The following is a 27,178-nucleotide window of genomic DNA, read 5'->3' as shown; positions in this document are numbered from 1 at the left end:
CAAGTCTAAACATGACAGAGAAATGCTATTGGTGTAGCTGTGTAACAGACTTGTACTCTCTTTACAGACCTTATCAGCTCTAACCACGCGTCCTCGGGAGTTTTTCCGCCTTTCCATGATGGTCATCGATTTTATACTGCCTCGAGGTTGATCATAGTGAACCTTCTATGTGCTCCCTCGAGGGACGCACCTCGGGGTCACACTCCATACTCTGCTTCGAGCTTCTCGAGGTTGGGCGTGGAGTGCCACTGTATCCCCTAAGTCGAACTCCCCGATATTGGCCGTATACAGATAGTCCCCGCGTTTCTTAGAATAGAATGATATGAAACGACTATGACCTCGATTTTCTCGAGCCTCTCGTGATGATGTCACACTCGTGATGTAAGCGTTCGAAGTGATCGAAACGTCCCATCGGTTCGTCTCCCCAGAAGCATTGAATATACCGCTGGTCCATTTTCCCAAAAGCGTTGATTGTGCCGTCGATCCGTTTCTCCAAAAGCATTGATTGCGCCATTGATTCGTTTCCACAAAAGCATTGATTACGCTATCGGTTGCGTCATTGTCTCTTTATATATGAGGGATTGCTTGAACCAAAACTTCACTCATTCTTTCTTCAACAGCCTTTAGCCCTTTCCCTTCTCTATATCCTCTTCTAAACTTCTATTTTTACGGTTCAACCCTGTGACCACAAGGTCATACGGTAACAACTTTCCAGTTATGCCATGACTTTTTTTCGAAGCTTTTCTCCACTGAGTGGGATTATACCGAGTTGTTGTTGTTGTTGTTGTTGTTGTTGTTAGCCCGAAATAATGAGAGAAGGGCACCAAGTTCTTTCCGTATCAGAAGATATGTGGCCCTTATACCGCTGCTCATCTCTCTTAACTTCAACCTAGTGTGGCGCTTCATTCTTTTTGCTTTCCATGGAGTTAGGTGGCACTATCTACTAACTTTTGCATCCTACCCCAGTACAATGTCTCAAGAAGTGACTTCACAATAGTAGTGCTGACGAGACCCATACTCGTCAAGTTTTTCACCAAGCCACAATTTTCTTCGCTTGTTAAAAGCTTTTGCTCTTTGATAGGCTATAGCCTTATATTCATCCATTGCTATTTCGGAGGAGGTTCTCGAAGACGCCGCTTTAAAGATCAAAATGGAGTCCCCGAGAAAAAGTTTCTCGAAGATGTTGCTCTTGAGGATATACCCTCGAAAGTAGATTAGGCCTTTGGCTATTGTTTTTTGTTTCTGTGTAAGGGCCCCTCGTGGGCTTTGTAAACATCTTTTATTACTATAAGAATTTCTTTATTTTGCCTTCGATTTGTGTTGAACTCCATTCTGCCTTCGTTTGTGAAAAATCCAAGTGTATGACTCTAACGATTAGCCCGAATACTAGACCTGGAACATAATAAACCCTTAGGTTTTTAATTGATTAATATGATGCTTATTAAAGCCCTTTATTATCCCTCGGACCAAGCTTGGATTGATTTGATGCGGATTTAGGTCGCTAGGACTTCCGAGTCCGAGTTGAATGAGAGATGGGTCTCGATTTTTAAAATAAAGCTAGCCCTTTTAGGCTTTGTTGACAATCCTCGAGTGAGAATTTTCTCGAACTTGAAATAAAGATAGCCCTAAGGCTTTATAGATAGTCGAGTGAGCCTTCGCTCGAACTCGAAACAAAGATAGGCCTGAGGATTTGTACATAGTCCCCGAGTGAGAACTTGCTCGAACTCGGGTAGCCCTTGGGCTTAATAGTCGAGTGAGCGTTTGCTCGAACTCGAAACAAAATAGACCTGAGGCTTCGTAAATAGTCCCCGAGTGAGAACTTACTCGAACTTGGGTAGCCCTTGGGCTTAATAGTCGAGTGAGTGTTTGCTCGAACTCGAAACAAAGATAACCCTGAGGCTTTGTAAATAGTCTCCGAGTGAGAACTTGCTCGAACTCGGTAGCCCTTAATTGGGTGAAAATTTGTTTGAACTTGAAGTAAAGATAGCCCTAAGGCTTTGTAAATAGTCCCCGAGTGAGAACTTGCTCGAACTTGGGTAGCCCTTGGGCTTAATAGTCGAGTGAGCATTTGCTCGAACTCGAAACAAAGATAGCCCTGAGGCTTCGTAAATAGTCCCCGAGTGAGAATTTACTCGAACTCGGGTAGCCCTTAGGCTTAATAGTCGATTGAATGTTTGCTTGAACTCGAAACAAAGATAGCCCTGAGGATTTTTAGGTTGGCCCTTAGGCTCTTACGCATTGGCCCTTAGACACGTTTAGATTGGGTCGATGCGACCTCTAATATGGATATAGTTTTCCCCATTTTGGCTAAAGACTTTGAAGTTTTGATTATGCCTTGGCATGTTTTTTGTTCGTCCGACTCTTCGACGGCTCAAATAAGAACCTCGATTATGAGTCGATATGCGACGATAATTGAGTACCTCGGGAGGTTCTCTTGAAGGCTGATTTTTGAAGCCTTTTTGCTGAAGGCTGATTGTTTCGAAGCCTTTTCATTGTTTGGAGCTGATATGATCGAAGCTCCTTTGCTTATGCAGGGGGTAGCCTGATTAACCGGTTCTTTTCGAAGTATTTTTGAAGTATTTGAAGGCCTTTAATTTTATGGCGGCGGTCAGACGTCTCCGAGCCTCGTTAATTTGGTCGAAGCCTTTTGATATGACGTAGTATTTATGTTTGGCCGTAGCCTTTAGTCCCCGCGTGTGGTGACCTTATCATCTATATCGAGGGTATGGCCTTTTAGGGGTCTTACAAGTTCAGATATATAGCCTTGACCTTAATATCGGGGTTATGCCTTTTTAAAGTCTTATAAATTTGAGTACGCTTCGTTGAGGTCTTATAAGCTCGTTATTGACTCATTGAGGTCTTATAAGTTTAGATGCTGCCTCACTGAGGTCTTACGAGTTCAAAGTTGCCTTATTGAGGTCTTACGGATTTTAAGCTTTTGATGGCTTCGATGAGCTGACTGTTGGTGACAGTCCCCGAGCGTTCGAGGATTTTTTGCCCTTGAGCCGGTTTTCGTGAGAGTAGTAAACTTCTTTGAGGCACACAACGTTTTTACAAGTGGAGAGGCTTTTTTGATTACTTGATATATGTGTACATGTTCTTGCCTTCAGAGGCTCGATTATTCTACATGGACACGGTTCATTTGACCGTTTGGCCCAATACAATGATTTTCTATCGAGGTCCTCTTATGCATAACTCGATTTTTTTGAAAATATAACCTCCAAGGGGGATGCCCCCCAGTATTCGAGGCTGATTGAGAAGAAGCCTTGAATACTTGTTGAGTTTTCCTTAGGTAGCATATAGATGTTGCCTCGTTAAAAACCTCGCCAGTAAAGCCTATTTGGGATAAAACTCGATCGAAGGGAAAAAGAGCGCAACGCATGCTTTTTAACCCAAGGTCTTCGAGTCGAAGGGTGATTCGACGTCTCCCATCGAACACTTGTAAGAAATTAGTATGAGACATAAAGCGAAAAGGGAGAAGGTTATACCTTAGCAATAATAGCGTTTGAGCATTGATATGTTCTAGTTGTTTGGAAGTTGCTCGCCTTCCATGGTGCCAAGTTTGTAGGACCCTTTGCCTACTACTCCGAGGACGCGGTACGGTCCTTCCCAGCTTGGGCCTAGCTTCCCTTCATTTGGGTTTCAAGTGTTGAGTGTGACTTTCCTTATAAAGTCACACTACACGTAGAGTGTAGTATGAGTATAATCGACCCAATGTACTCAATAAGTAATAGAACTAACCCTGGGCTGAAAGCAGTAACGAGCTCAAAAGGATACCGTCTGAACCAATATAAAGTCAAAACAGGTAAGATAATGACAATGACAACAAATAACTCAGAGAAATTTCCATAATCAACTCGTTCGGGTGCAAATATTTAGACATGCTTTTAAGTTCAACAATTAAAGCCCAACACTGATAAAATAGTCAAGTACATCTAACATGAGAAAAGTTACATCTCTGAGCCTACATGTCAGATATGCATGTCAAATGTATTGAATCACGATGATATTCCCTAGGTACTCACACTATCAGAGTACTAAATCTGTCTGTCTCAATTACCCACTCATCACACACATACAAAAATCACTCCGCACTGTAGGGGTACCTGGCATCAATGTCCCTCACCAAAACACACACACACACACACACACACACACACATATATATATATATATATATATATATATATATATATATATCTGCGCCTGCGCTCACTGCTGGTATGTCAGACGCTGGAGGGGCGGATCCTGCCCAAGCGCTAATATAAAGCTTATAAGGCCTGCTGCGTTGTGCAGCCCGATCCATAATAATAAATAAGTCAATAAGGCCTACTGCGGCATGCAACCCTCTCAGGCCCACCTCAGTCACCAATCTCTCAAGTCTCAAGTCTCACAACCTTGTACTACTCAGCCCAAACAATAATAATATGTGATGTAATAGTGAATGATAACAGAGACTTAGATATGATATGCAAACAAATGATCATGACTGAGCACATAATTGAAGTTAAACCAGACAACTCAAAACAACAGAAATATTCTCAGTAGGCCTCAACTGAATAAGCATATAGCCTAAACATGTTTTCTTACATAAATTATAGCTCAATTACTCTAACAAGTAAGGATTTCATAGATAGAACAAGACTTGATAACAACACAGTCCAAAAGAATCAACCGAATCATGAATACCACGGTGACACCCACACGCCCATCACCTAGCATATGCGTCACCCCAACACAAACCATATAACAGTTTTCCAGGGATTTATACCCTCAGTTCCAAATTTAGAAGTGTGACTTACCTCAAAGTGCGCAACTCAATACTTCAACAAACCCTTGCCTCGCGAATCGGCCTCCGAACGACTCGAGTCTAGTCACAAATAACTTAATATAATCAATACAAGCTATAAGAACCGATTATATACGATAAAGCTACGTTCTTTAACCAAATTCGAAAAATTTACCCAAAAGGTCAACCCCGGATTCGTACCTTAGAACCTGATAAAATTTAAACACCCACTCAATTACGAGTCCAACCATACCAAAATCATCCAATTCCAACCACAAATCGGACTTCAAATCTCCAAATCTTACTCTCCAATACATAAACCATAAATCCCCCAAACTTCAACTCAAACACACATTATCTAGGTGAAAAAATCAATGGGTATTCAATATCAATGGACAAAAGTGATCAAAAGTTGCTTACCTCGTGAATTATAGTGAAATCCCTCTAAAAAATCGCCACTACCCGAGCTTCTGAAGTCCAAAAATGAAGAAAAAGGATCAACCCCTCGACTACATCATTCTATCAAGCAAAACAACTTCTGCATTCACAATCGCCGCTTCTGTGGTCAACCATCTGTGGTCCATACCCCGCACATGTGGAAAATATCCGCTTCTATGACTCTTTCTCCCCCGTACCCTTCCGCTTCTGTGGACCAATGACCGCACATGCGGATGCGCTTCTACGTATATTTATCCGCGTCTACGGACTTCCAATCCAGCTCCTCCTCCAATTCTACGGAAACAAACATGCATCTGCTGGTTCGCAGATGCGGAAATAACCTCGCACCTGCGGTCACTGCCCAGCTCACCTAAAACCACTTCTCCGGCCCCTTGGTCTCTTTTGCGGCTCCGCACCTGTGGCCAATTCCTCGCAGGTGCGGTTACACCATAACTGAACCCAACAAATTTTTCATAAGTCCAAAATTTAATACGATTTCAATCTGAATTACACTCGAGGGCCCCGAGACCCCATCCGAATATACAACACATTCTAAAACATGATACGAACTTAGTCGAAGCCTCAAATTACATCAAACAATATAAAAAATATGAATCGCACCCCAATTCAAGCGTAACGAAACTGATGAATTTCCAACTTCTAAATCGATGCTGAAACTTATCAAACCAACTCCGATTGACCTAAAATTTTGCACACAAGTCATATATGACACAACAGACCTACTCCAACTACCAAAACAAAAATCTTAGCCCGATATCAATAAAGTCAGCTCTCGGTCAAACTTCTCAACCTTCCAAACTTTCAACTTTCTAACTTTCCCCAATTCAAGTCAAAACAACCTACGGGCCTCCAAATCAATATCCGAATATACTCTTAAGTCCAAAATAACCACACGAAGCTATCACATCCATCAAAACTCCATTCCGGAGTTGTTTACACATAAGTCAACATCCGGTCAACTCTTTGAACTTAAGCTTCCAACCTTGGGACTAAGTGTCCCAATTTATTCCGAAACATCCTTGGACCAAACCAACCACCCCGAAAAGTCACATAACCACAATTGAATATAGAATAAGCAATAAATGGAGAAATGAGCTACAATACTCAAAATGACCGGTCGGATCGTTACATTCTCCCCCTCTTAAACAAACGTTCGTCCTCGAACGGGTCTAGAATCATACCTGGAGTCTTAAATAGATGTGGATAGCTGCTCCGCATCTTCCGCTCGGTCTCCCAAGTAGCCTCCTCGACTGGATAGCCTCTCCACTGAACTTTCACTGAAGCTGTATTCTTTGGTCTCAACTTTCGAATATGCAGCTAAAAATAATTATTGAGAAGAAAAAATTTCTACTTTAACTAAACTAATTAGTTTCAATTGAAATTGGGTTTTGCCATTATGCATGATTGTTACATTTACTATTCTATTTGTCCTATTTCGTACAACTGTCCTCCAAGTTCAAAATGATCTGAAACTCACCCGAGTCCTTCGGGCTCCAAATGAAACATACGCACGAGTGTCATAACATCATACAAACTCGCTCGCGCGATCAAAATACCAAAATAACATCTAGAACCATGAATCAGACATCAAAACGTATGAAATTCAAAAGAAAACTCAAGAACCTCTAAAATCATAACCAAATGTCCGAATCCTATCAAACTAACTCTGAATTGCACTAAATTTTGCAGACAAGTTTCAAATAGCAAACGAACCTATACCAAATTCCAAAACTAAAATCGGAACGCGATAACCATAAAATCAACCTATGGCCAACCTAGAAAATTTTCAAACATTCAAATTGCTAACTTTCGGCAAAATAAATCAAATCAACCTAGGGACCTCTGAGTTCAATTTCGGGCATATGCCCAAGTCTAAAATCACAATACGAACCTACCAGAATCATCAAAAAATATCGATCCGAGATCGTTTACCCAAAAATTGACCGTAGTCAACTCAAGTTGTTTCTAAAGCCAAAAATCACATTTTCTTTAAATTTTTACGCAATTTTTTTCGGAAAAAGACACGAACCATGCATGCAAATCAAGAATCACCAAATGAATCTAGTGGAGGTTCGAAACACGAAAGTAAGAGCTAGTACTCAAAACGACCTATCAGGTCATCACAATTATAGCTACCCACCCTACCCACGTCGATCATCTAATGTACTCACCACTTTCTCAAACAAGAGTTGTTTAAGCAACTCGATCACTTATTTAAACTACTCAATTAGTTATTTAAACAACTACAAAAGTTATCTAAGCAAATCAATTATCTATTTAAACAACTAGCAAAGTTCACTACTAGAAATACAGACTTTTCCCACGGAAGAATCGGTGGGAAATCGGTGGAAAATTTCAATATTCCCACGAAATTCCCAGGGGAGACGCTCGGTGGGAAAATGGCTGGTGGGAAAATAATTTCCCACGACATTCGCGGGTAATTCTCAGCGAGTTTCCCACTGAGGGTGTAATTTCCCACGAACATCATGGGAGAAGTAAGAAAATAAAATAATTTAATTTTCTTAAGTTTCCCTCCGAATCCGTAGGAAGTACTAAAAATATTTTAGATATTTTTTTTTATTTTACCCATGGAAGTAGTGGGAAAGATGGAAAAAAAATGCACAAAATTCCTAGGGAGTCGATGGGAAATTCGTGGAAAATCTAGAAAATATCTTCATGGCCAAATTTGTTTTTAGAACTACACCACCTGCCAAACAGAAAGTACAACCAACAATACAAGACTAAATACAATTAAGCATTCAAATACCTAATTCAACATGCCATCCAATTCATTTTATAAACAACTAATCAATCCATTTCATAATTAATCCAAAAGTAGAACAAAAACTCAAAAAATCCAACATTGAATATTCAACATCCAAGTACCATCCAAAACAAACTAATAAAAGAAACTACTCCTTAGTTATCATCAGATGCTGGAGAACGAGGCACAGGAAATGCGCCAGATGCTAAGAGGGAGTTTATCTGACACTTGAGACTTTTAACACACGAGTGACAAGTCTTAATGCATCTTCCCTTGCAGCCCTTTCTTGAAGATACAACTCCGTAATCTTCGCTACCTTCCTATTCAATTGCTCAAACTCATCTAGATCAACCGAGCAATGTGACGAAGAATAAGAACCAGACAATCCAGAAGTACGACGGCCGAGACTAAACTCTGATCCAAGGCCGTAGACTCTCCCCTTATGCACGCCACTAGCTGCCTTAATCCACGTATCCATGATCTCCTCCTGGGTTGGTTGGATTGGCCTACCTTGATCATCAATCGGCTAGCTTTGAATGAACTCCTCCAAGATTTGTTTGAAATTGTCCTGTACAAAAATTACAAGTATTATCAGTTTAAAAGCTCCTACCAAAAAATATGTCTTCATCATGTCTAAATTAAATTACTTTAGAAACTTATTAACTTAGGACAATATCAAATAGAGACTTGTGCAATTATGCTTACTCTGTTTTCATATTTCTTCCCCTGAACTTCATGGAATTTAATTTAGACATTACAATTCATTTAAAATGAATACTTTAATCACTTTTAAGTTTTAATTACTTTTATGATTCCGTTTTTGAATTTTCGACACAATTGCAGATTGTTAGGGAACTTGGCATGGTCACACATACAACTGAATAACTTTAAATTGGCAGAAGAGTACTATAGAGATGTGCCTTTATTTGTAGAAAATTGGCTTTATAAGGAAATTTCTTTAATGCAGAAAAGCACTCTCTCTCGAACCGGATAAGAACAAGCAAAGTAATCTGGCAATCTGTTTGATGCATATGAACAAGATTACAGAAGCTATGTTTCTGATTCAAAGCATAAAAGCTTCAGATAGAAGGCAGATGGATGACTCATGCATCAAGTCCTTCGAGCGTGCCACTCAAATCAGTAGATTTTTACCATCATTACAAGGTATCACTCTTATTAATTACTTTTAAGTTTTGATTGTAATAGTCAATCGAAAACACAATGAAGTAGAAGCTTTTATTAATCATGGAGATAATCCTCTTCTATTACAAGATGTGTTCTGTAGGAAGACATAAAGCTAATGAAATTTGAAGGACGGAATGGTTTCAGATTTTCTATCTCATGGTCAAGAATTTTACCATGTAAGACTATTTATCAAGTTTATGTTATTTCAAAAGTATCTTTCCACTAATTTGGCAGCTAACAAATTTACTATGTGAACCCACGAAAGAAAGCTGCTTAAAATGTGCATGATTGATCCTCTTAATTTGATTAGTGTTTTGCTGCTATTTAGGGGTGTTCCTTATCGAGAATTAGCTCTCTATATGGGAATATAACTGCTGGTCAAGGGAAAATTCACAAGGCATTGAGATATAGAGAACCTGGTTTTAAAGCTGGCATGTATACATGGAAATCACTTACTTAACAATAAGAGAGCGATATTGTTAATTCATATATGTGAAGAATGTTGTTAATCTTACATGGGTTGTCTCGGCGCGCGGCTCGATCCAAGTCGTTTTTGTTCCATCCTTCAACTTCTTCATGTGGGTTTCCTCAAATACCTCATCATGAGTAACTGGTCTTCCTTTAGCATTTTCCTGAAAAAATAAATAATATGTTAAAAAATGGTAACTAAAATAGTTATAAATAGACTGTGCATGTGGGGGGGAGGTAGTGATACCTAAGTTACTAGAAACTTTTGTTTTCTTTCTTGTTTTACCCTTCTCCGCTGCAGTACCCGCTGGACCATCTTTACCTTGAGGAGCCATCTAAATAATATAGCATAATTTATTTTATTCGCTCAGTGAAACATCATGAAACAATGTTTCATAAACTATTCCTTATACATAAAAATTGATAAAGATGACTACTTTGGATTTGACCACTATATACTGATCATGTACTTTGTTTTCTTATATTTTAGTTGATTAATGGTCCTTGTTAAAAGATAACTACACAAGTCGACAACCAAAAAAACTAAACTGTGTATTTTAAAATTGTCAACTTTCTATCTCCATTTCTGGAAGAGCTCTACACATTTATATAAAAAAAAGGAGTATAGATGCTCAGCGCTTCCTAGAATTCTGCGTTGTTGATAGCAAATGGATGCTTAAATTCTTTCCTCTAAGCTTAAGAAACCTATCTTTTTTTTCAGTTGCTAGTCTTGCTCCTTATAAGAAAGTGGGAAGAAGGAGAAATATATATTCGCATAGTGGTATTATGCACTTTGACGATAGCTTAAAATCTGGTAATAAAAGAACGAACAATATGCAAGAAATAATATCCTGCTAATCTATTTCCTAGAAGATTAGTCAAAACAGACGTTCTTGACAATTAAGTTAGACTGTAAAATTCTTAACCTTATGTTTTACTTGAATTCCATAGACAGATTAATATCATTTTCTGCTTATTTCAGTGTAGTATCCTTTTCTTTCCCTTGAGTTATCTTAACTTGAAGTGAATTGTTGGTTAGTCTTAATACCGACCTTAATATGTACTAAACAAAGTTTCATATTCTATGGTTGATCAATTTTTAAAATTTATACCATAGGTGAGACAGAAGACTTGCCTTCTCAAGCATTTGTTAATACAGTAGTTACAGAAGCATAAATATGTCAATTATAAATTGTAAAAGTTAGGAGTATAATGGAAAGATCAAAGGTGCTGCACATTCACAAAGAGACCATGGTTACATATAATACTCAAGCAACAATCTATTAACTTCATTGTCCGATGCATTTGATATTAAATGCTTAAAAAGCTTACCAACCATTCTGAACAAACTTACCTTCTTTTATGAAGTTCAATATAGCCTCGCAAGAGTAATTGAGCGTGGGCTGCAGAAGTGGACCGATGACTAGACCTGGATGAAGTGTAACTAAGTCAATCTCATTCTGTTTTGCAAATTTCCAAGCAGCTTCTTCAGCTAGGGTTTTGGATAGAAAATTCCAAAACATATATAGGTTGAACCTCCAGAAAAAAATCAGTGCGTAAATGGACATGAAAGAAGGGTTCTTTTTCCTCACGAAAATTGTTGACAGAGTGATATTTGAAGAACACATTTGCATTAGATGAGAGTATTAAAAATTTCAAGCTTCTTCCCTAACTAGATACCAAAGTCCTGAGGAAAGAACAATCAAGATATGCTTATCTCGTCTTACCAGTGAGTAGTAAGTAGACAAACTATCCTTAATTCAATTAACACAAACATACAATTAAATAGCTCTAAATGTTATTCAATTCCAATGGGAAATAGAAATACCAATTGCTCAACAGCCGAAACCAAAAATAGGACCACGCAGAGGAACTAACTGTAGGGCTCAAAAATAAGCTATTTTCCCTCTTTATTCATTTTCATTCCGCTGGTTTATAAAAATTCAAAGTTTGAACCATAATTTCACGAGTTTATATTCCACCAGCTATGAACTATAAAAATTTAATAACTTCAAAGACAAAATTAGAAAAATTGCAAAAGAGGGCAACCATCATTAATTTTCCTAGGGTTTGAAATAGTATCATTTGTCACCTAATCTTCTGTCTGCATTGTTATTCAATATGATGCTTCTGCAATATGCATTGTTAAACCGATTTTCATGGAGAAAACCACTTCCAGCAGAAATATAAGTTTCAAACAAAGGTCTTAGTCACTCAGTACACATACTCCAGATGTCTAATTAAATCTGTTTATCCTTTCATATTAAAAAGTGACAGATAGAAGCTCCAGGTGTATTTCATGTTTAAATAAGAGTGTAAGTTTAGATTCATCACCTCAAAAGTAATATCACAATTTAGCACAAGTTAGCGACCAAAAATGAGAACAAAGGCACATACTACCTGAACAAATCAGTTTAACCTAAGTTTCAAAAAGAGAACAAAGGCACATACGGTCAAAGGGAAAGTTGAAATAAAAAAGGGAGTAATGATGGTTGGCCAATACATCCCAAATCAGTAACAGAGACAGAAGATTAGGTGACAAATGATACCCCCATGACAAATCAGATTCGCTTCACATTAATTTTTTTAAACCTAGGGTTTGAAATAGTATAAAATCCGTAAGTTTCTAAGTTTCAAAGTACTTTGGGGGAAATCAAAAATGATTTAGGAGAGGGTGAGTGAGTGAGAGAGAGAGAGAGAGGGGTCGAATTACCTGGAAATGGAGTGAAGTGAGAGACGCAGTGACGGAGGGAGGCGTCTGTGGAATAGAATGAGGGAAAACTTAAGGTATGGGAATAATAATAAAACTTTCCCGCTACTACACTGGGAAATCTTTATCATGATTATAAGAAAATTTTAAAAATATCCGTTCACACTGAGTCTATGGGAATATGTAAAAAAAAAATTATTTATTGTTTAAGTTCCCACTGTTTTCACTGGGAAAGTTTTTCAGTTTTATATAATTATTTTTTAAATGATTTTTCCCAAAGAAACTAAATCCTGCGCATTTTTGTGCCAAAATTTTCCCACGGATAGTCAATGACAAATGTTATTATTCTTCTAGGAAAAGGAATTTTAATTTTCCCACTGTATTTCGGTGGGAATTGCTACTGAAAATTTTTCCATGAGAAAATGATGTGTTTTTAGTAGTGGTTATTCAAGCAATTTAATTAGTTGTTTAAACAACTATCAATCGTTTAGTTCAATTACTTTTTGACCTTATTTGTATGTGATTTTTGTGTATCTTTTTTTTTTTAAGCAGAAGATATCACTGATTCGCACTAATCACAGATTTTAAAAGGTAATAACTAGTTAGAAGGAGTCCTTTGTGGGAATGTGTAAAATTTATAAAAAAGATACATTTAGTTTTTATACTTAGTAAAACATAGTTAAATAGGGTAAATGGTTTGTCCGATTTTCTGACCTTTGTAACAGCAAAATTCATCCTAGCTGGTTCTGTCAAACAAGACCAATATGAGGGAACCATGCCCTACGTAATCCATGACTTCTAGTGATGCAATTCTTTGTAGCATTTCTTTTTTTGGATTAATCGTTTTCTTTTTATAACGAAAGAAAGAACATGGAAGGGGGAAAGAGAGAAATATCCGTTTAATGAAATCAAAACATATATAACCATCCAACGCGCAAAAGACAAACTTAAATCACCTAACACGCAAATGAAGGTAGAAAAATTCAAATAGGAATTGGCAAAATCTTAACGTCTCAGTACATAAGAAATTTCCTAGTTAGCCTTCGTTTACATCCTCTTTTCCCTGTTAACGTGTTAATCATTGGTACCATTTAAAATTGAAAATGCCCCTGCGTATATTAGTCAAAATATCCTTATACGAAAAGTGGCAAATATTACTATTTTCCCATCTTTCTGCCATGGCTACTTTCATGTTCTTGATGCTTCCAATGCTATTTGCAGCTGTTGAAGTTGGAGCACAGAAGCAACTTTCCAACATAACCTTAGGTTCTATTCTTTATCCAAACCGAAATCCGAGTTCTTGGCTATCTTCTTCAGGCCATTTTGCATTTGGTTTCTACTCAAAAGGGGATGGATTTCAAGTTGGCATATGGTTAGCTTCCACGAGCGAAAAAACTGTCGTTTGGAGTGCTAGTAGAGATGATCCTCCAGTTCATTCGGATGGATACCTCGAGTTTACAAAAGAAGGCAAACTTATTCTATGGACAAAGCAGAACATGAAAGTCATTGCAGAATCTCCAAAGCCACTAACTTCAGCTTCCATGCTTGATTCTGGTAACTTTGTTATCTATAATAAAACAGATGTCGTTTGGGAAAGTTTTGATTATCCAACGGACACCCTCCTCGTTGGCCAGCGCCTAATATCAGGCCACAGCCTTGTCTCTAGTGTCAGTGAAATTGATCATTCAATTGGGAGATTTTATTTGAGTATGCAGCCTGATGGGAATCTTGTTGCATATCCAACCAATTACATAAATAGACCTGAGGCTTCCTATTGGGCTTTCATGTTACAAAGTAGAGGCGAATTCGGTGATGTTGATTCAGTTTTTGTGAGTCTTACTTCAAGAGGCCAACTGTTTAGAAATGCTTCTAATGGTTTTGGTTTTCAAGTGAATGAAATAGCAAATAGCTCAACTCGAACACCAAATAAGACAGTGATTTATCGCGCTACTCTTGATCCTGATGGTATTTTTAGGCTTTATACACACAGTTTTGAAGGCAGAGATGAATCGAGCTTGGAAATCAATTGGTCATCGCTACAAAATCAATGCCAAGCCAGGGGATTCTGTGGCGTAAACAGTTATTGTACTGCAAGAAATGGCAGCAGCAGCACAGGTGCTTGTTCTTGCTTACCAGGATTTTTATATGCCAACCATGAAATGAAATTCCAAGGGTGCTATCGGGGATTTGTTTATGAAGAGTCTTGTGGAAGCAGCAACTCTACATTATTGGCCTACAATCTCACCATGATTCAACACTTGAAACTTGGAGGATATCCATTTTCTCAGGTTTCAATTGTTGAGCAGGATTGCAGAAAATCTTGCTTGGAAGATTGTACTTGTTGGGCTGCTCAATATGTCAATGGAGTTTGCTGCAAATTCAAGCTTCCATTAGTATATTCAACACTTGATCCAACTGATCAGTCTGTCAAGGCTTTTGTCAAGCAGAGCTACAATATTTCCCAAATTGCAGGTCACACTGTTCCCTATCCTGGAAAAGCTGGGAATAGAAATAAAAGCCGGAAAGAGATAATCTTGATTCTATCCCTGGCTCTTGGCTCCGTAGCATTTCTGCTTACGGTTGTTGCAATTTGCAGTTATCTTTTCTACAGAAGCAGTGAGGGCCAATATCAAAAACTGTTGGAAAATCCATATTTGGGGCCAAACGAGGAGTTCACTCTTCGATCATTTTCTTACGAAGAGCTTGAAAAAGCCACTGAATATTTCAAGGAAGAGATAAGGAATGGTTCGTTTGGAAACCTCTATAAAGGAATTTTATCAGAAGGTAACAGAACGATTGCTGTAAAACGACTGGAGAAGATGGGGGATGAAGGAGAAAGGGAGTTTAAAGCAGAAATGACAGCAATTGGGCAAGCTCGTCACAAAAACTTGGTTCATTTGCTTGGTTTTTGCTTGGAGGGATCCGAAAAGATTCTTGTATACGAGTACACGAGCAATGGATCACTTGCAGATATCCTATTTAATTCTGAAACAAGTCCTTCTTGGGAGCAAAGGATGAGGCTTGCACTTGACATATCACGAGGAATACTTTATTTGCATGAAGAATGTGAGACTTGCATAATTCACTGCAACATAAAGGCACACAATATCCTTGTAGATGATTTGTGGACGGCTAAAATCTCTGATTTTGGGCTAGCAAAGTTTTTGGTTCCTAATCAAGTAGGAAACCAACTTCAGCTCAAAACAAGAGGGTATTTGGCACCAGAGTTGCAGAATACCGCCTTGATATCTGACAAGGTAGATGTTTATAGCTATGGAGTGATGCTCTTGGAGATCATATGCTGTAGAAGTAATATGGATGTCAACGTCTCAACTGAGGATGAGATCTTTCTTCCTACTTGGGTACATAAATGCTTTGTCGAAAATGATCTCAAAAAGCTAGTGGGAGATGAGGAAGTAGACGTGAAGTCCTTAGAGAGGACGGTGAAGGTTGGTTTGTTATGCATTCATGATAATCCTGATCTGCGCCCTTCTATGAGGAATGTGGTTCTCATGTTAGAAGGAATTATGGACATACCATTTTTAGCATACACAAACATTGTTTAGGTTTCTTATGTCTTCTGTATATTGTAACATACTGATATATAATGAAGCATAAATTTTACTTTGTAATAGAATGTCAAGCATTTTATTTATGTGAACCAAAACCAGTTTGAATGTCGAGCATAACTTTGGCGCTTTGTCGTCAAATATGTTCTAACCTCTTTGATCTTGGCCTTCATATCAGACCTTTGTACTTTGATTGTAAACTAGGGAAAGGAAAACAAAAGAATGAAAAATGGAGAATTTAAAACAATATTTTCTACTAATATGGACCAAAGGGAGTAGTTAAAGTTTCTTTCTTTGTAGTCCTTTTCAGCCTTTGTTTTCAAAGTTAGAATTTTTACGCATGGAAAGTTTAAAGATAGAATTAATTGTCCTTTTCTCAGGTCTTTCATCGACTTTTCTCAGGGAAGACTTTTCGATTAAAATATTTCCCTGCTTGTTTATAGTTTTCTGTTGATGCTAACTCATTAAGAAGACCTAATGGTTGACTTGACCAAGTAATATTCCCAGTTTCTTCTTGGATATTTCTTGAGAAGAGATTTTCTGTTTGTCTTTGTTGTTTCTCTAGTTTTCTTTTTCTTTTTCTTATTTTGACAAGGATGGGGTTAAAACCATGTTAAAAGTTAAAACTTGTGCTGCTTTCTCTTACTCCAATATCATGTCTCTATATTTCTTCCTTGTATTGTATGTGATCTTTGGATCAGCTAGAGCTCAATCAAAGCCACGAAATACAATAGGATTAGGATCTTCTCTTCATCCCACTACTCAGCCTACAGCATGGTACTCAGCTTCTGGTCATTTCGCCTTTGGTTTTTATCCACAAGGAAGTGGTTACAAGGTAGGAATTTGGCTAGTGGGAGGCTCCAATAACAATGATACTATTGTCTGGACCGCGTTTCGTGATGATCCAGAAATATCTGCAGATTCCACCTTGGCCTTTATTGATGGAAAAGTAATTCTGAAAACAAGTAATGAGGAGGATAAGACTATTGCTAGTTCATCAGAATCTGCATATTATGCCAACTTGCTTGATAATGGTAACTTTGTTCTTTACAACCAAGATCATGAGTCTATTTATGAGAGTTTCAATTCTCCTGGTGATACAATATTAGGTGGCCAGATTCTAGCTAGTGGGGTTAAATTGATTTCTAGTTTCTCCTCCACAAATCATTCCTCAGGGAGATTTCGCCTCGTGATGCAGGGCGATGGGAACCTTGTTGCATACCCCAAAAATTTGAATGAGGCAGTGGATGCCTATTGGGCTTCACAGGTCTATTGCTCTGGTTGCAGAAATCATCTGCTTCTTAACAGTACAGGCATCTTATTGCTGATCAATGACACTGATTCTTCAGTAATTCGACGATTATATAGTCCACTTATGCAGAAGAACACAGGTATTTATCGGGCTACACTCGATCATGATGGAAATTTTCGACTCTATTCTCATGAATTCGACTCCAATGGTAATTCCAAAATACGGTTGGAGTGGGAGGCGATCGATGATCTCTGTCTTGTGAAGGGATTCTGCGGCCTTAACAGCTTTTGTGTTACAACTCACAATGTACACTCTTGTATGTGTCTACCAGGATCATACTTGAAAGAGAATGATCCAAGCTTTGGTGATTGTCAAAGGAACTTCACTAGAGGAAAGTGCATTCATGGCAAAGAAGATTCAAGTGTCTATAAGATTACTACTACGACTAATCTTACTTGGGACGATCCTCCTTATTTTGCTACATCATTTCTAGGAAAAGAAGATTGTGTCAAATCTTGTTTTGAGGACTGTGATTGTGATGCTGCCCTCTTCGACGAAAATGGCCAATGTATGAAACATAAGCTGCCTTTGAGGTATGTCAAAGGCGCTCCTGAAGGATCTCACACTGGTTTTTTCAAAGTCAGCAATATAGTCGTGCAAAATCCAACAACAGATTCAGTGAAGCCACCATGGGTAGTGATCTTGGTTTTATCGATAAGTTTCGTTCTGTATTTAGGTACTGCTCTTGCATTATCAGGATTTTACGTCTTCAAATTCAGGATAATAAAGTACAGGAAGCTATTGCAGACAGGAACCACAGGCTTAACGAAAAACTTCATACTCAGAACTTGCTCTTACAGAGAGCTAAAACAAGCAACTGATGGTTTCAAAGAAGAGTTGGGAAAGGGTGCCTTCGGTGCAGTTTATAAAGGGAGCTTCGACAAAGGTAAAAACCTTGTGGCGGTGAAGAGGCTAGAGAAAGTAGTCGATGAAGGTGAAAGGGAATTCAGAGCAGAAATGAAGTCCATTGGCAGAACTCGACACAGGAACTTGGTTCGATTGCTTGGATATTGTGCTGAAGGCTCAAAAAGAGCTCTAGTTTATGAATATATGAGCAATGGTTGCCTAGCAAATCTCTTGTTCCGAGGAGCTACTCGGCCGGATTGGAACGTAAGAGTAAATATTGCACTAGACGTTGCCAGGGGAATCCTTTACCTCCACGAAGAATGTGAAGCTCCAATCATCCACTGTGATATAAAACCACAAAACATCTTACTCGACGAGTTGTTGACAGCTAAAATCTCAGATTTCGGGTTGGCCAAACTACTAATGCCTGATCAAACAAGAACATTCACCGGCGTAAGAGGGACTAGAGGGTATTTGGCACCAGAATGGCAAACAAATGCCCCTATCTCTGTCAAAGTAGATGTCTACAGTTATGGTATTGTATTGCTAGAAATCATTTGCTGCAGAAGAAACATTGAAGTGTATGTGACTAAAATAGAAGAAATCGAGCTTTCTAAATGGGCATATAGTTGCCTTGTAGAAAGTGAAATAGACAAGCTTGTTGGAAGTGAAGAAGTAGACAAGAATACCTTGGAGAGAATGATCTCAGTGGCGATCTGGTGCATTCAGGACGAACCGGCTCTTCGTCCTCCCATGAAACAAGTATTACAGATGTTACAGGGAATTATTGATATTCCAATTCCTCCATGTCCAATTAGCAGCAGTTAATTTCATGTAAAATCACTAGTTTTAACTTGTATGCATGATTGTTTAGTTTACTTTTGTTTTCTTCAATAATATCTTTTGATCTTAAAGGGAAATTTCTGCAATAATCGCAAATGAGAATAGTAAGTTCTACCTTAGTTCACATTGTGATTGAATGAGTGAATAGAAGAAAGAAAGAAAGAACATTATAAAGGCATTTATCGTTTTCAACAAATGCTTACGCCCTATAAATGTATGCGTTACTCTCCCTTAAATCAGTCTGCAATTTCATTATCAACAAATATGGCTTTCAACTTTGACAAGTTACTCAACCTTATGGATGTCAAGCAGTTTGTGTGTATGATAAACTTGAAGCACATAAACTTGGTCATATGGTAGCATGACTACCCCATGTTTGATTCTGAACTGAAGGAAAATTTATTGTATTAAATCTCTAAATGCTCATTACAATTCTCCTCATAATCTGCATATTAAATAAGTTATCAATACCCCTATTTATAATTGTACAGAACTTATTTCAACTAGAAACATGAAAACTTATTACTATATATTTCTGACTACAAATTCTATTTAGACATAAATTAAATAAACTAGCACATATCAAATCCTAAACAATATTTAGGTTTCCTACTACAACTTTGAATTAGTTTTCCAACATGAACTTCTTTTCTGTATATGTATGAAAATTTACAAAGGGCATGGTTTCTTCTGTCTCCTCACTTCTTGAACTCAAAGAAGAGTGCCTGATCTCATCTTGCTAGCCATGCGAAAGAGTGCTTGAAAATTTAGAAAGTTCTACCTAAAGATTGATCATTAATGAAGTCATTTATAGATTACTATGTGGAAGAAAATTTTATGACATTAATATTGTTGAAAGTTTTATTCTTCGTGTCAAGTTGGAATAATTATTATATTTTTTCATTCGATCTATTTGTATATATAAATTGAAAAGACGAATAATCTAAACGGAAGTGTAAAATTGATCAAACTTACCAAATGTTTTCTCTATTTGGCATGTGTAAATAACAACAGGTCTATGTTCAAAATAATATAGCACCATGAACCTTCAATCCTCGATTCGCCTCTGTCTTCAATTCTTGAAAACTTTTCAGAAGCACACAACTACGGAAACTTAGTTGCTTTCTTTGTTTTCGTAAATGTGTTGCAAGTGCATAGATATAAGAGCAAAGGACAATAATGCTCCCGCGGAGCATAATATAATAACCCACACTGTATCGAATCTCCTCAAGCCCAACTACAGAATCTATAGTGATATGCTTCCACTTCCACTTCGGAATGTCAAGCCTCTAATCAAGCAAACCAATGGGTCTTTGATGCTCATACTTCACATGCTAACAGTTCAAACACCAAGAAACATAAACAAAAATATCCTTCTTCATCTTCCGCCACTAATAATGCTGCCTCAAAACATGATACATCTTTGCGGTCCCCGGATGATTAGAATACTGTGTTCCTCACGATTAGTAATTTAATTGCACGACTTTTGAGCAACTAGCGGATGAATACTTTCAGGATAACAACAAACTTAATTAATATTTTACAACCCTTTCCAGCATTATCATGATCTCCCGTTGACAAGAAGTTGATCATAGTGGGAGGGCAAATAACTAATTACGCACGATCAATTTTATTATGAATAATACAAAACAACTAATTACCATGCATATCTACAACTTATTTTAACATTAGTTGATACAACGTGACACCGTTTGACTTTTAATTACTTTATAAATACAACTCATTCTAGCATTATTAGAAGATCATATGGTATCCCCTTAAACTACAAGACGTGGATAATAAGTGGGAGGGCAAAACACAAACTTGATAGTACATCCACACACACACACACATATATATATACACCAAATTATATTCAATAGTTGCATAATTGGGTGCGACCGACACAAGACAAAACAAGCTAGAAAATTAAAGTTAGCCATGGAAGAAAAGGTTGAGGTAGTTTCCATCCACATTTGGAACATAGATCCGGCCTTGAAGCCTATATACCCCATCATCTCCATTTGTAATCTCCTTAGCATTACTGTGAAGCACCATGTCCCTTTGTACAAGCAAGTGGGGATCATCATACTGGCGCGCCTTAATGCGCTCAACAAGGACGACAATGATACAACACAAGCAAAAACTCTGCTGGACTCCTAAATATCCAACCTCACTAACTGAATGGCCAAAGCTTGAACATCCAATGCTAATGGTCTCTCCCCAACTGTAATATAAGCAAGACTCCCTATTCTCTCAGCCTTCCTACTCAAAGCATCGGCCACCATATTGGCCTTCCCCGGGTGATAAAGAATGATGATATCATAGTCCTTTAGTAGCTCTAACTACCTCTGTTGCCTCAAGTTTAGATTCTTTTCCTTGAATAAGTGTTGGATACTCCTGTGATATGTGAACACCTCACAAGACATGCCGTAAAGATAATTCTTCCAAATCTTAAGTGTGTGAAAATTGATACCAACTCCAAATCATGTACAAGGTAGTTCTTTTCATGGGGCTTCAACTGACGCGAAACATAAGCAATAACTCTACCCTCCTGCATCAACATACATCCAATGCCAATCCGTGAGCATCACAATAGACTGTATAAGAACCCAATCTCGAAGGTAAAAATAGAACTAGAGCTACAGTCAAGGCAGTCTTGTAACAACCTGTAATTTAGCGTTAGGATGAGCTGTAGTAACTTCATATGAGTTTGAAGGGATTAATGTCATTCATGAGGTTAGAGAGGGTTTATGAAAATGCTATTTTGTTTTACAATCTTAATACCGTTTGACGTTATTTTGATAGGGTGTATATATATTTACTTATAAGTAAAACCTTTTAACAAAGAATTGTTAAGTATAATTTTGGATAGTTACTATTATTACTACTTCCAGATATGATTTAAATTGTACACTTCATATGAAAAAGTTTATAAATGGGATTTTCTTTGTTATAAAGACAAAAATTATTTTCTCATAATAAAAATTATCTTTTCCCATTTTGAGAATTAGTAGTACAAAAATTTGTATTATTGAGATTAGATGGGAAACATTAGAATTTGATGAAATATAATTTTTACCAATGTTATAACCTTCACGTCTCTTTGAAATGTTAGTGCATGTATTAACTTTATAAAATGCCCATGATTTATTGGTAATTGAATATTTCAAAAGTTCTACGTTACGGTATTAATAATAGTCCCAAAGAGATGCAGTGAATATATAAGTATAATTAGTATCCATATCATGGTCCTCAATATCACTTCAGAGATTCAAGTTGATTCGTATATCTCTTTCATTGATGTTTACTTATTGTTATATTTTAGTTCTATCTTACATACTCGATACATTATTCGTATTAGCATCCTCTTTATTGTGAACATTGCATTTATGCATGCAGGTGTAGATAATTAATTTGTCGAGCGCTCATAGTAGACAAGATTAGCATTCAACAAAGGATTGGTAATACTGCATTTCATACGGAGTGCAGTCGAGTCTATAAGTCATCATATTAGAGTTTTGCCATAAACTTATGGGTAGGCCAGGGCCATATCCCATTTGATATCGAATACTCTTCGAGGATTTGTAGACACGGGTTCATTATGTACAGTATGTCATAGGCATTGACGGCCCGTGTGTATTTATGTTTTAAGTATGATGGATCTCTGATACAATGTTTGCCTACTTACAATTATGCATTACGAGTTGTAGCCATGTTGGCCCATGATGATTACAGAAAGACTGATTTTAGCCAACTCAACCTATGTATGTTTGAGTTTTATTTGGACGATCATGAGTTACAGAGTGGTTCTCTCAGGCCAGTACGACACCGGGTGCCAGCCATGCCTCCCCACGTTGGGGCGTGACAAAGTGGTATCAGAGCAGGTCGTGTCCTAGAGAGTCTACAAAATCGTGTCTAGTAGAGTCTCACTTATGAGTGTGTTGTGTGCCACACTTATAATTGGGAAGTTACATGGCATTTAGAAAATGTTAGCTTTCTTTCGTACTCTGGATCGTGCTGTAGAGCTGTGACTTTAGAGAATCATTCTGCTTCATGTGATTACCATTGGAGAGATAAGTAAATTCAAAGTCCCTGTCAGAATGGTACACTCTAGATGTAAAAGTAATGTGTTAGAGCACCAAGCTGCGATCCAACAGTCGTGGACGAATGTTCCTAATGGGGGACGAATGTAACATCTCGTACTTTAGCGTTAGGATGAATCGTAGTAACTTCAGATGAGTTTGAAGGGATTAAGGTCATTCACGAGGTTATAGAGGGTTTATAACAATGCTATTTTCATGACCCCAATTTTCCTCCTTAGGATATCGTGGTGGAACCTAGTCTCCAAGACTAGGTAAGCCTAATAAACATGCGGAAGTGAATGAAACAATAATCTAAAATCTCAAAAACTCAGCAACATATATATATAAAGAGAAATCTCTACAGCTCAAAGTATATACGATAGCCCAAAACCCGATGTAATACAAGTCACAAGCTCTATGACAATACCAAAACAATTCATATACAGCTATGTCTAGTAAAGAAGGGAAATATAAAAAGGGATAGGATGGGACTCCAAGGCCTGTAGACGCGGGCAGGTATACCTTTAAGTCTTAAAATGCAACTCAGCTCACTAGTGCCGGGACTGATAAGATATACCTGAATCTGCACAAAAAGATGTGTAGAAGCGTAGTATGAGTACACCATAACGGTACCCAGTAAGTGCCAAGCCTAACCTCGGTAGAGTAATGATGAGGTCAAGTCAATGCCCTACCAAAAATAATAGGAAACATGACGAAAGATATAACAATACAATGATAATGACAATGGAAATGAAACAATAAGGAATTTACCAAAAGTTAACTACACAAAATCAAAGCAGATAATACAACACAGAAGAAACACAAGGATCGACATGTTAAGGAAACAAACAACCAAGACAAGTACAACAAATAGAGAAAATCATCAAGGGCCACTACTGAGGTACCGCCTCGTAGTCCCAAATCACAAAAGTAACTCACAATCTCTCCTTATATCACTGCAGGAGGCTTTACATTTAGTTTTGAAAATCATTTTTCTTGAAATAGAATCTCGTGTTTTAGTCCACCTGTCACATCGCATGGATTTTAGTAGTTCCCCTACTAGCCACGCGTATCAAGCCCACCACATCTCACCGCATGTATTTCAACACCCATACCTTATACCACCGCATGCATATCAATATCACAATGCATCACAATTCGCACCTCAAGTACCCAATATCACAACTTGCCAGAGAAACCAAACAATAACAGATATCACAATAAGGAGCCCACAGCTCAACCACAATGTACACAAAGTCTCAACAAATAACAACCGGAAGAATAACTCAATCGAATGATATTTAACAACTTTACACTTTGCCTCAATAGGAATCGCGGCCTTTGCAACTCAATACCAATTTCAACAACACGATAATCCAAGAAATAGCAATTTCGAGTAAAGAATTCAACATTTAAATAATGAATACGAAATAAGAGAAATAAGAATTTCAACTAAACATGTTGAGCAATTAGCAAGCGAGAGATAAGACAAGTAGACATATGAAATTTGACTAAAAATGATGACTATAACATGTTAAGATAACTCAATTAAGACATGAAAGGAATTTACATAGCTAAAAATTGGTAATTTCTATGTTTAGCCCCTGTACACACTCGTCACCTTGCGTATACGGCTCTTACACATCACAATTATCACGGACATCATAAATCCTAAGGGAGTTTCCCCACACAAAGTTAGGCAAGCCACTTACAACAAACCAAGCTAAATCAATCCACTAGAAGGCCTTTTCCCTCGATTTTCCAACTCCGAACGGCTCGAATCTAGCCAAAATAATTTCATAACTAAATATAACTATAGGAAACTAATTCAAACAATGAAAATACGATCTTTGCAAAGAATTGAAAAATCAACCCAAAAAGTAAATCCAGTCCCACGTCTTGGAACCCGACCAAAATTACAAAATCCAAACACCCATTCGATATTGAGTCCAACCATACAAGTATTACCCAAATCCGACCTCAAATTTTCAAAGCTAACAAAATTTAGCCTAAGGAGTTTCTACTATTTTTCTCCAATTTCCAACTCCAAAACACTAATTTAAATGATGAAATCATCAATAGACTCATGTAAATTAATCAAAAACGAATTAGAAGTCCTTACCCCAAAGTTTTCTTTGAAGAACCCTCGAAAATTCACCTCCCACCGAGCTCCCTAAGTCCAAAATGAATTATCAATCAAAACCCTCAAATTTCCCTTTTCTGTCCAGTGACTTCCGCTTCTGCGGTATTTTGTCGCTTCTGCGACACTGCACCTGCGGGAAAACCATTGCAAGTGTGGACTCCACTTAATTCCAAGGTTTTATCTTCTGCGAAGAAAGGCTTGCACATGCGAGCCGGCTTCTGCGGAAAAAGTGACCGCACTTGCGGTCCAGCCCCAAAGCCCCTTCTCAACTTCCGCATCTATGAAGGAAAAGACCACGCCTGCGGAGGCGCACCTGCGCCCATTCTCCACACCAGTTCTAGGCTCTCTTTTACGCTTCTACGCATGACCACCTGCACCAACAATTCTGCACCGCGGACAATCCATTTGCAGGTGCGATGACACCGGAAGCTGCAAATCTTCAGCAATCCAACAAGTCCAATTTTGTTCCGGATAACACCCGGGGCCCTCGGGACCCCGTCAGAATATACCAACTAGTTCCAAAGAACATAACAGACCTACTTGAGGCAAAAAATCACATCGAACAACATAAATTCTACGAATCACAACCCAAATTTAAACCTAGAAAATTATGAACTTCCGAATTTTGAAACCAACACCGCTTCATACCAAAACAACTCCGATTGACATCAAATTTTGCACACAAGTCATAAATGACATCACAAACCTATTCCGACTTCCGAAATTGGGATCCGTCCCTAATATCAATAAATTCCACTTCCAGCCAAACCAATCAAATCTAGCAAATTATTGACCAAATTATTCAAAATAAGCTTTAAAAATTATCCACAAATGAAAGAGGTTCAATTTTGATCATTTTTGAAAAAGTCAACAAAATTCAACCCCGAGCTCACTTTGTCAAAATCTGAGTTCGGACCAAAACCCAATTACCCATTCACTCTGAGCCCGGTTATGTAATTTGTTTCGAAATTCGACCTCAATTCGAGGTCTAAATCTCAATTTTACAAAACCCCCCAATTCTACCCAATTTCTTAATTTCTACCATGTAAATCCTAAATTTGATGTTGAATCTCATGAAATGTAATGGGTAATTGAATGGAGATGGATTGAAGTCACTTACCAATGAATTTGGGAAGAAAAGTCTCTTGAAAAATCGCATCTAGAGAGTTTAGGGTAGAAATATGGTGTGAAATGAGCTAAGTCCCGTTTCCCCCTCTTTTACCCAGCTGCAGGTGTCGCAATTGCGAAGCCATGTTCGCAATTGTGAATACCGCAAATGCGAGACAATGGTTGTAAATGCTATTAGTTTATATGAGTCCACCAAACTATAGAGTACTTGGTTCTCTATGAGTTTCCACTGAGAATACTAATGAAACAGTAAGTAAATGAGACAAGGAATTTTTATGTGGAAAAATTCCAACTCAAGGGGACAAAAAAATTACAACCTACACTTGTAGGCTTTCAAATTCACTAACTTATAAATACACTATTACAAGTCACTTTGTAATGACTCTATTAAAAATACTTCAACTCAACTAACCTGTGATACACTTACCACAAGCCACTTTGTCACTCACTAGTTACAAAGACTTTAACTTATGACTATCTCTAGTCACAACACAAACTCAGAAAGTTTATGGTTTTACAAAGGGGTTCTTAAGCATGTTTCTAGCTTAGCAATTTAGGAATTACAATAAGAACAATCACAAAGTTATAACTCAACTAAGGACAACAAAATACTAGATTTTGGAACTGGTCCGTTGTAGTGTTTAACTTTGTTCTTCAAGCTCTTGAGAATTAAGTTCACTGTTGTAGAAGACTTGAATGATTGAAGTGAATTCTCAAGCGTTCAAGTAATGTTTTGTTATATTGCTCTTGTTAATGCACCTTTGATGACATCACTTGAATGATGTAAGCACTTGGTTGGTCAAAGGGCAAGTAACTGCAAAACTGCTGCACCGTGTGCACTGTTCCTGTGGCAGTCACTTTCTAGCTGTGCATAGTT

The 27,178-nt window shown here is 37.8% G+C and overlaps 2 protein-coding genes and 1 long non-coding RNA gene across 4 annotated transcripts; 2 read left to right on the top strand and 1 right to left on the bottom strand.

The window, feature by feature from the left end:
* Positions 1 to 7,982: 7,982 nt before the first annotated feature.
* On the bottom strand, positions 7,983 to 12,468 carry LOC104232708 (uncharacterized). Of its 2 annotated transcripts, XR_712397.2 has the most exons (5): positions 12,379 to 12,468; positions 11,020 to 11,094; positions 9,913 to 10,000; positions 9,713 to 9,829; positions 7,983 to 8,580 (listed from the first exon to the last, which is right to left on the bottom strand). It is a non-coding gene; the product is annotated as an uncharacterized lncRNA (long non-coding RNA). The 2 variants fall into 2 exon arrangements; XR_712398.2 differs by lacking the exon at positions 9,913 to 10,000.
* Positions 12,469 to 13,553: 1,085 nt separating this feature from the next.
* On the top strand, positions 13,554 to 15,941 carry LOC104232709 (G-type lectin S-receptor-like serine/threonine-protein kinase LECRK1). Its single transcript, XM_009785969.2, has one exon. It carries the CDS (start codon positions 13,554 to 13,556, stop codon positions 15,939 to 15,941), a length of 2,388 nt encoding a protein of 795 aa, XP_009784271.2.
* Positions 15,942 to 16,493: 552 nt separating this feature from the next.
* LOC104232710 (G-type lectin S-receptor-like serine/threonine-protein kinase LECRK2) lies at positions 16,494 to 19,022 on the top strand. The gene has a single exon (XM_009785970.2). It carries the CDS (start codon positions 16,555 to 16,557, stop codon positions 18,928 to 18,930), a length of 2,376 nt encoding a protein of 791 aa, XP_009784272.1. The 5' UTR covers positions 16,494 to 16,554; the 3' UTR covers positions 18,931 to 19,022.
* The last annotated feature ends 8,156 nt before the right edge of the window (positions 19,023 to 27,178 follow it).

The sequence above is a fragment of the Nicotiana sylvestris genome, chromosome 5, assembly GCF_000393655.2.
Source record: "Nicotiana sylvestris chromosome 5, ASM39365v2, whole genome shotgun sequence".
Lineage (NCBI taxonomy): Eukaryota > Viridiplantae > Streptophyta > Magnoliopsida > Solanales > Solanaceae > Nicotiana > Nicotiana sylvestris.
The sequence above is the reverse complement of the archived record's forward strand: the minus strand, read 5'-3'. Positions and strand labels throughout refer to the sequence as shown.

What these genes read in the sequence shown, in the direction of transcription:
- LOC104232709 (XM_009785969.2), top strand. Translation starts at nt 13,554, where the DNA reads ATGGCTACTTTCATGTTCTTGATGCTTCCAATGCTATTTGCAGCTGTT.
- LOC104232710 (XM_009785970.2), top strand. Translation starts at nt 16,555, where the DNA reads ATGTTAAAAGTTAAAACTTGTGCTGCTTTCTCTTACTCCAATATCATG.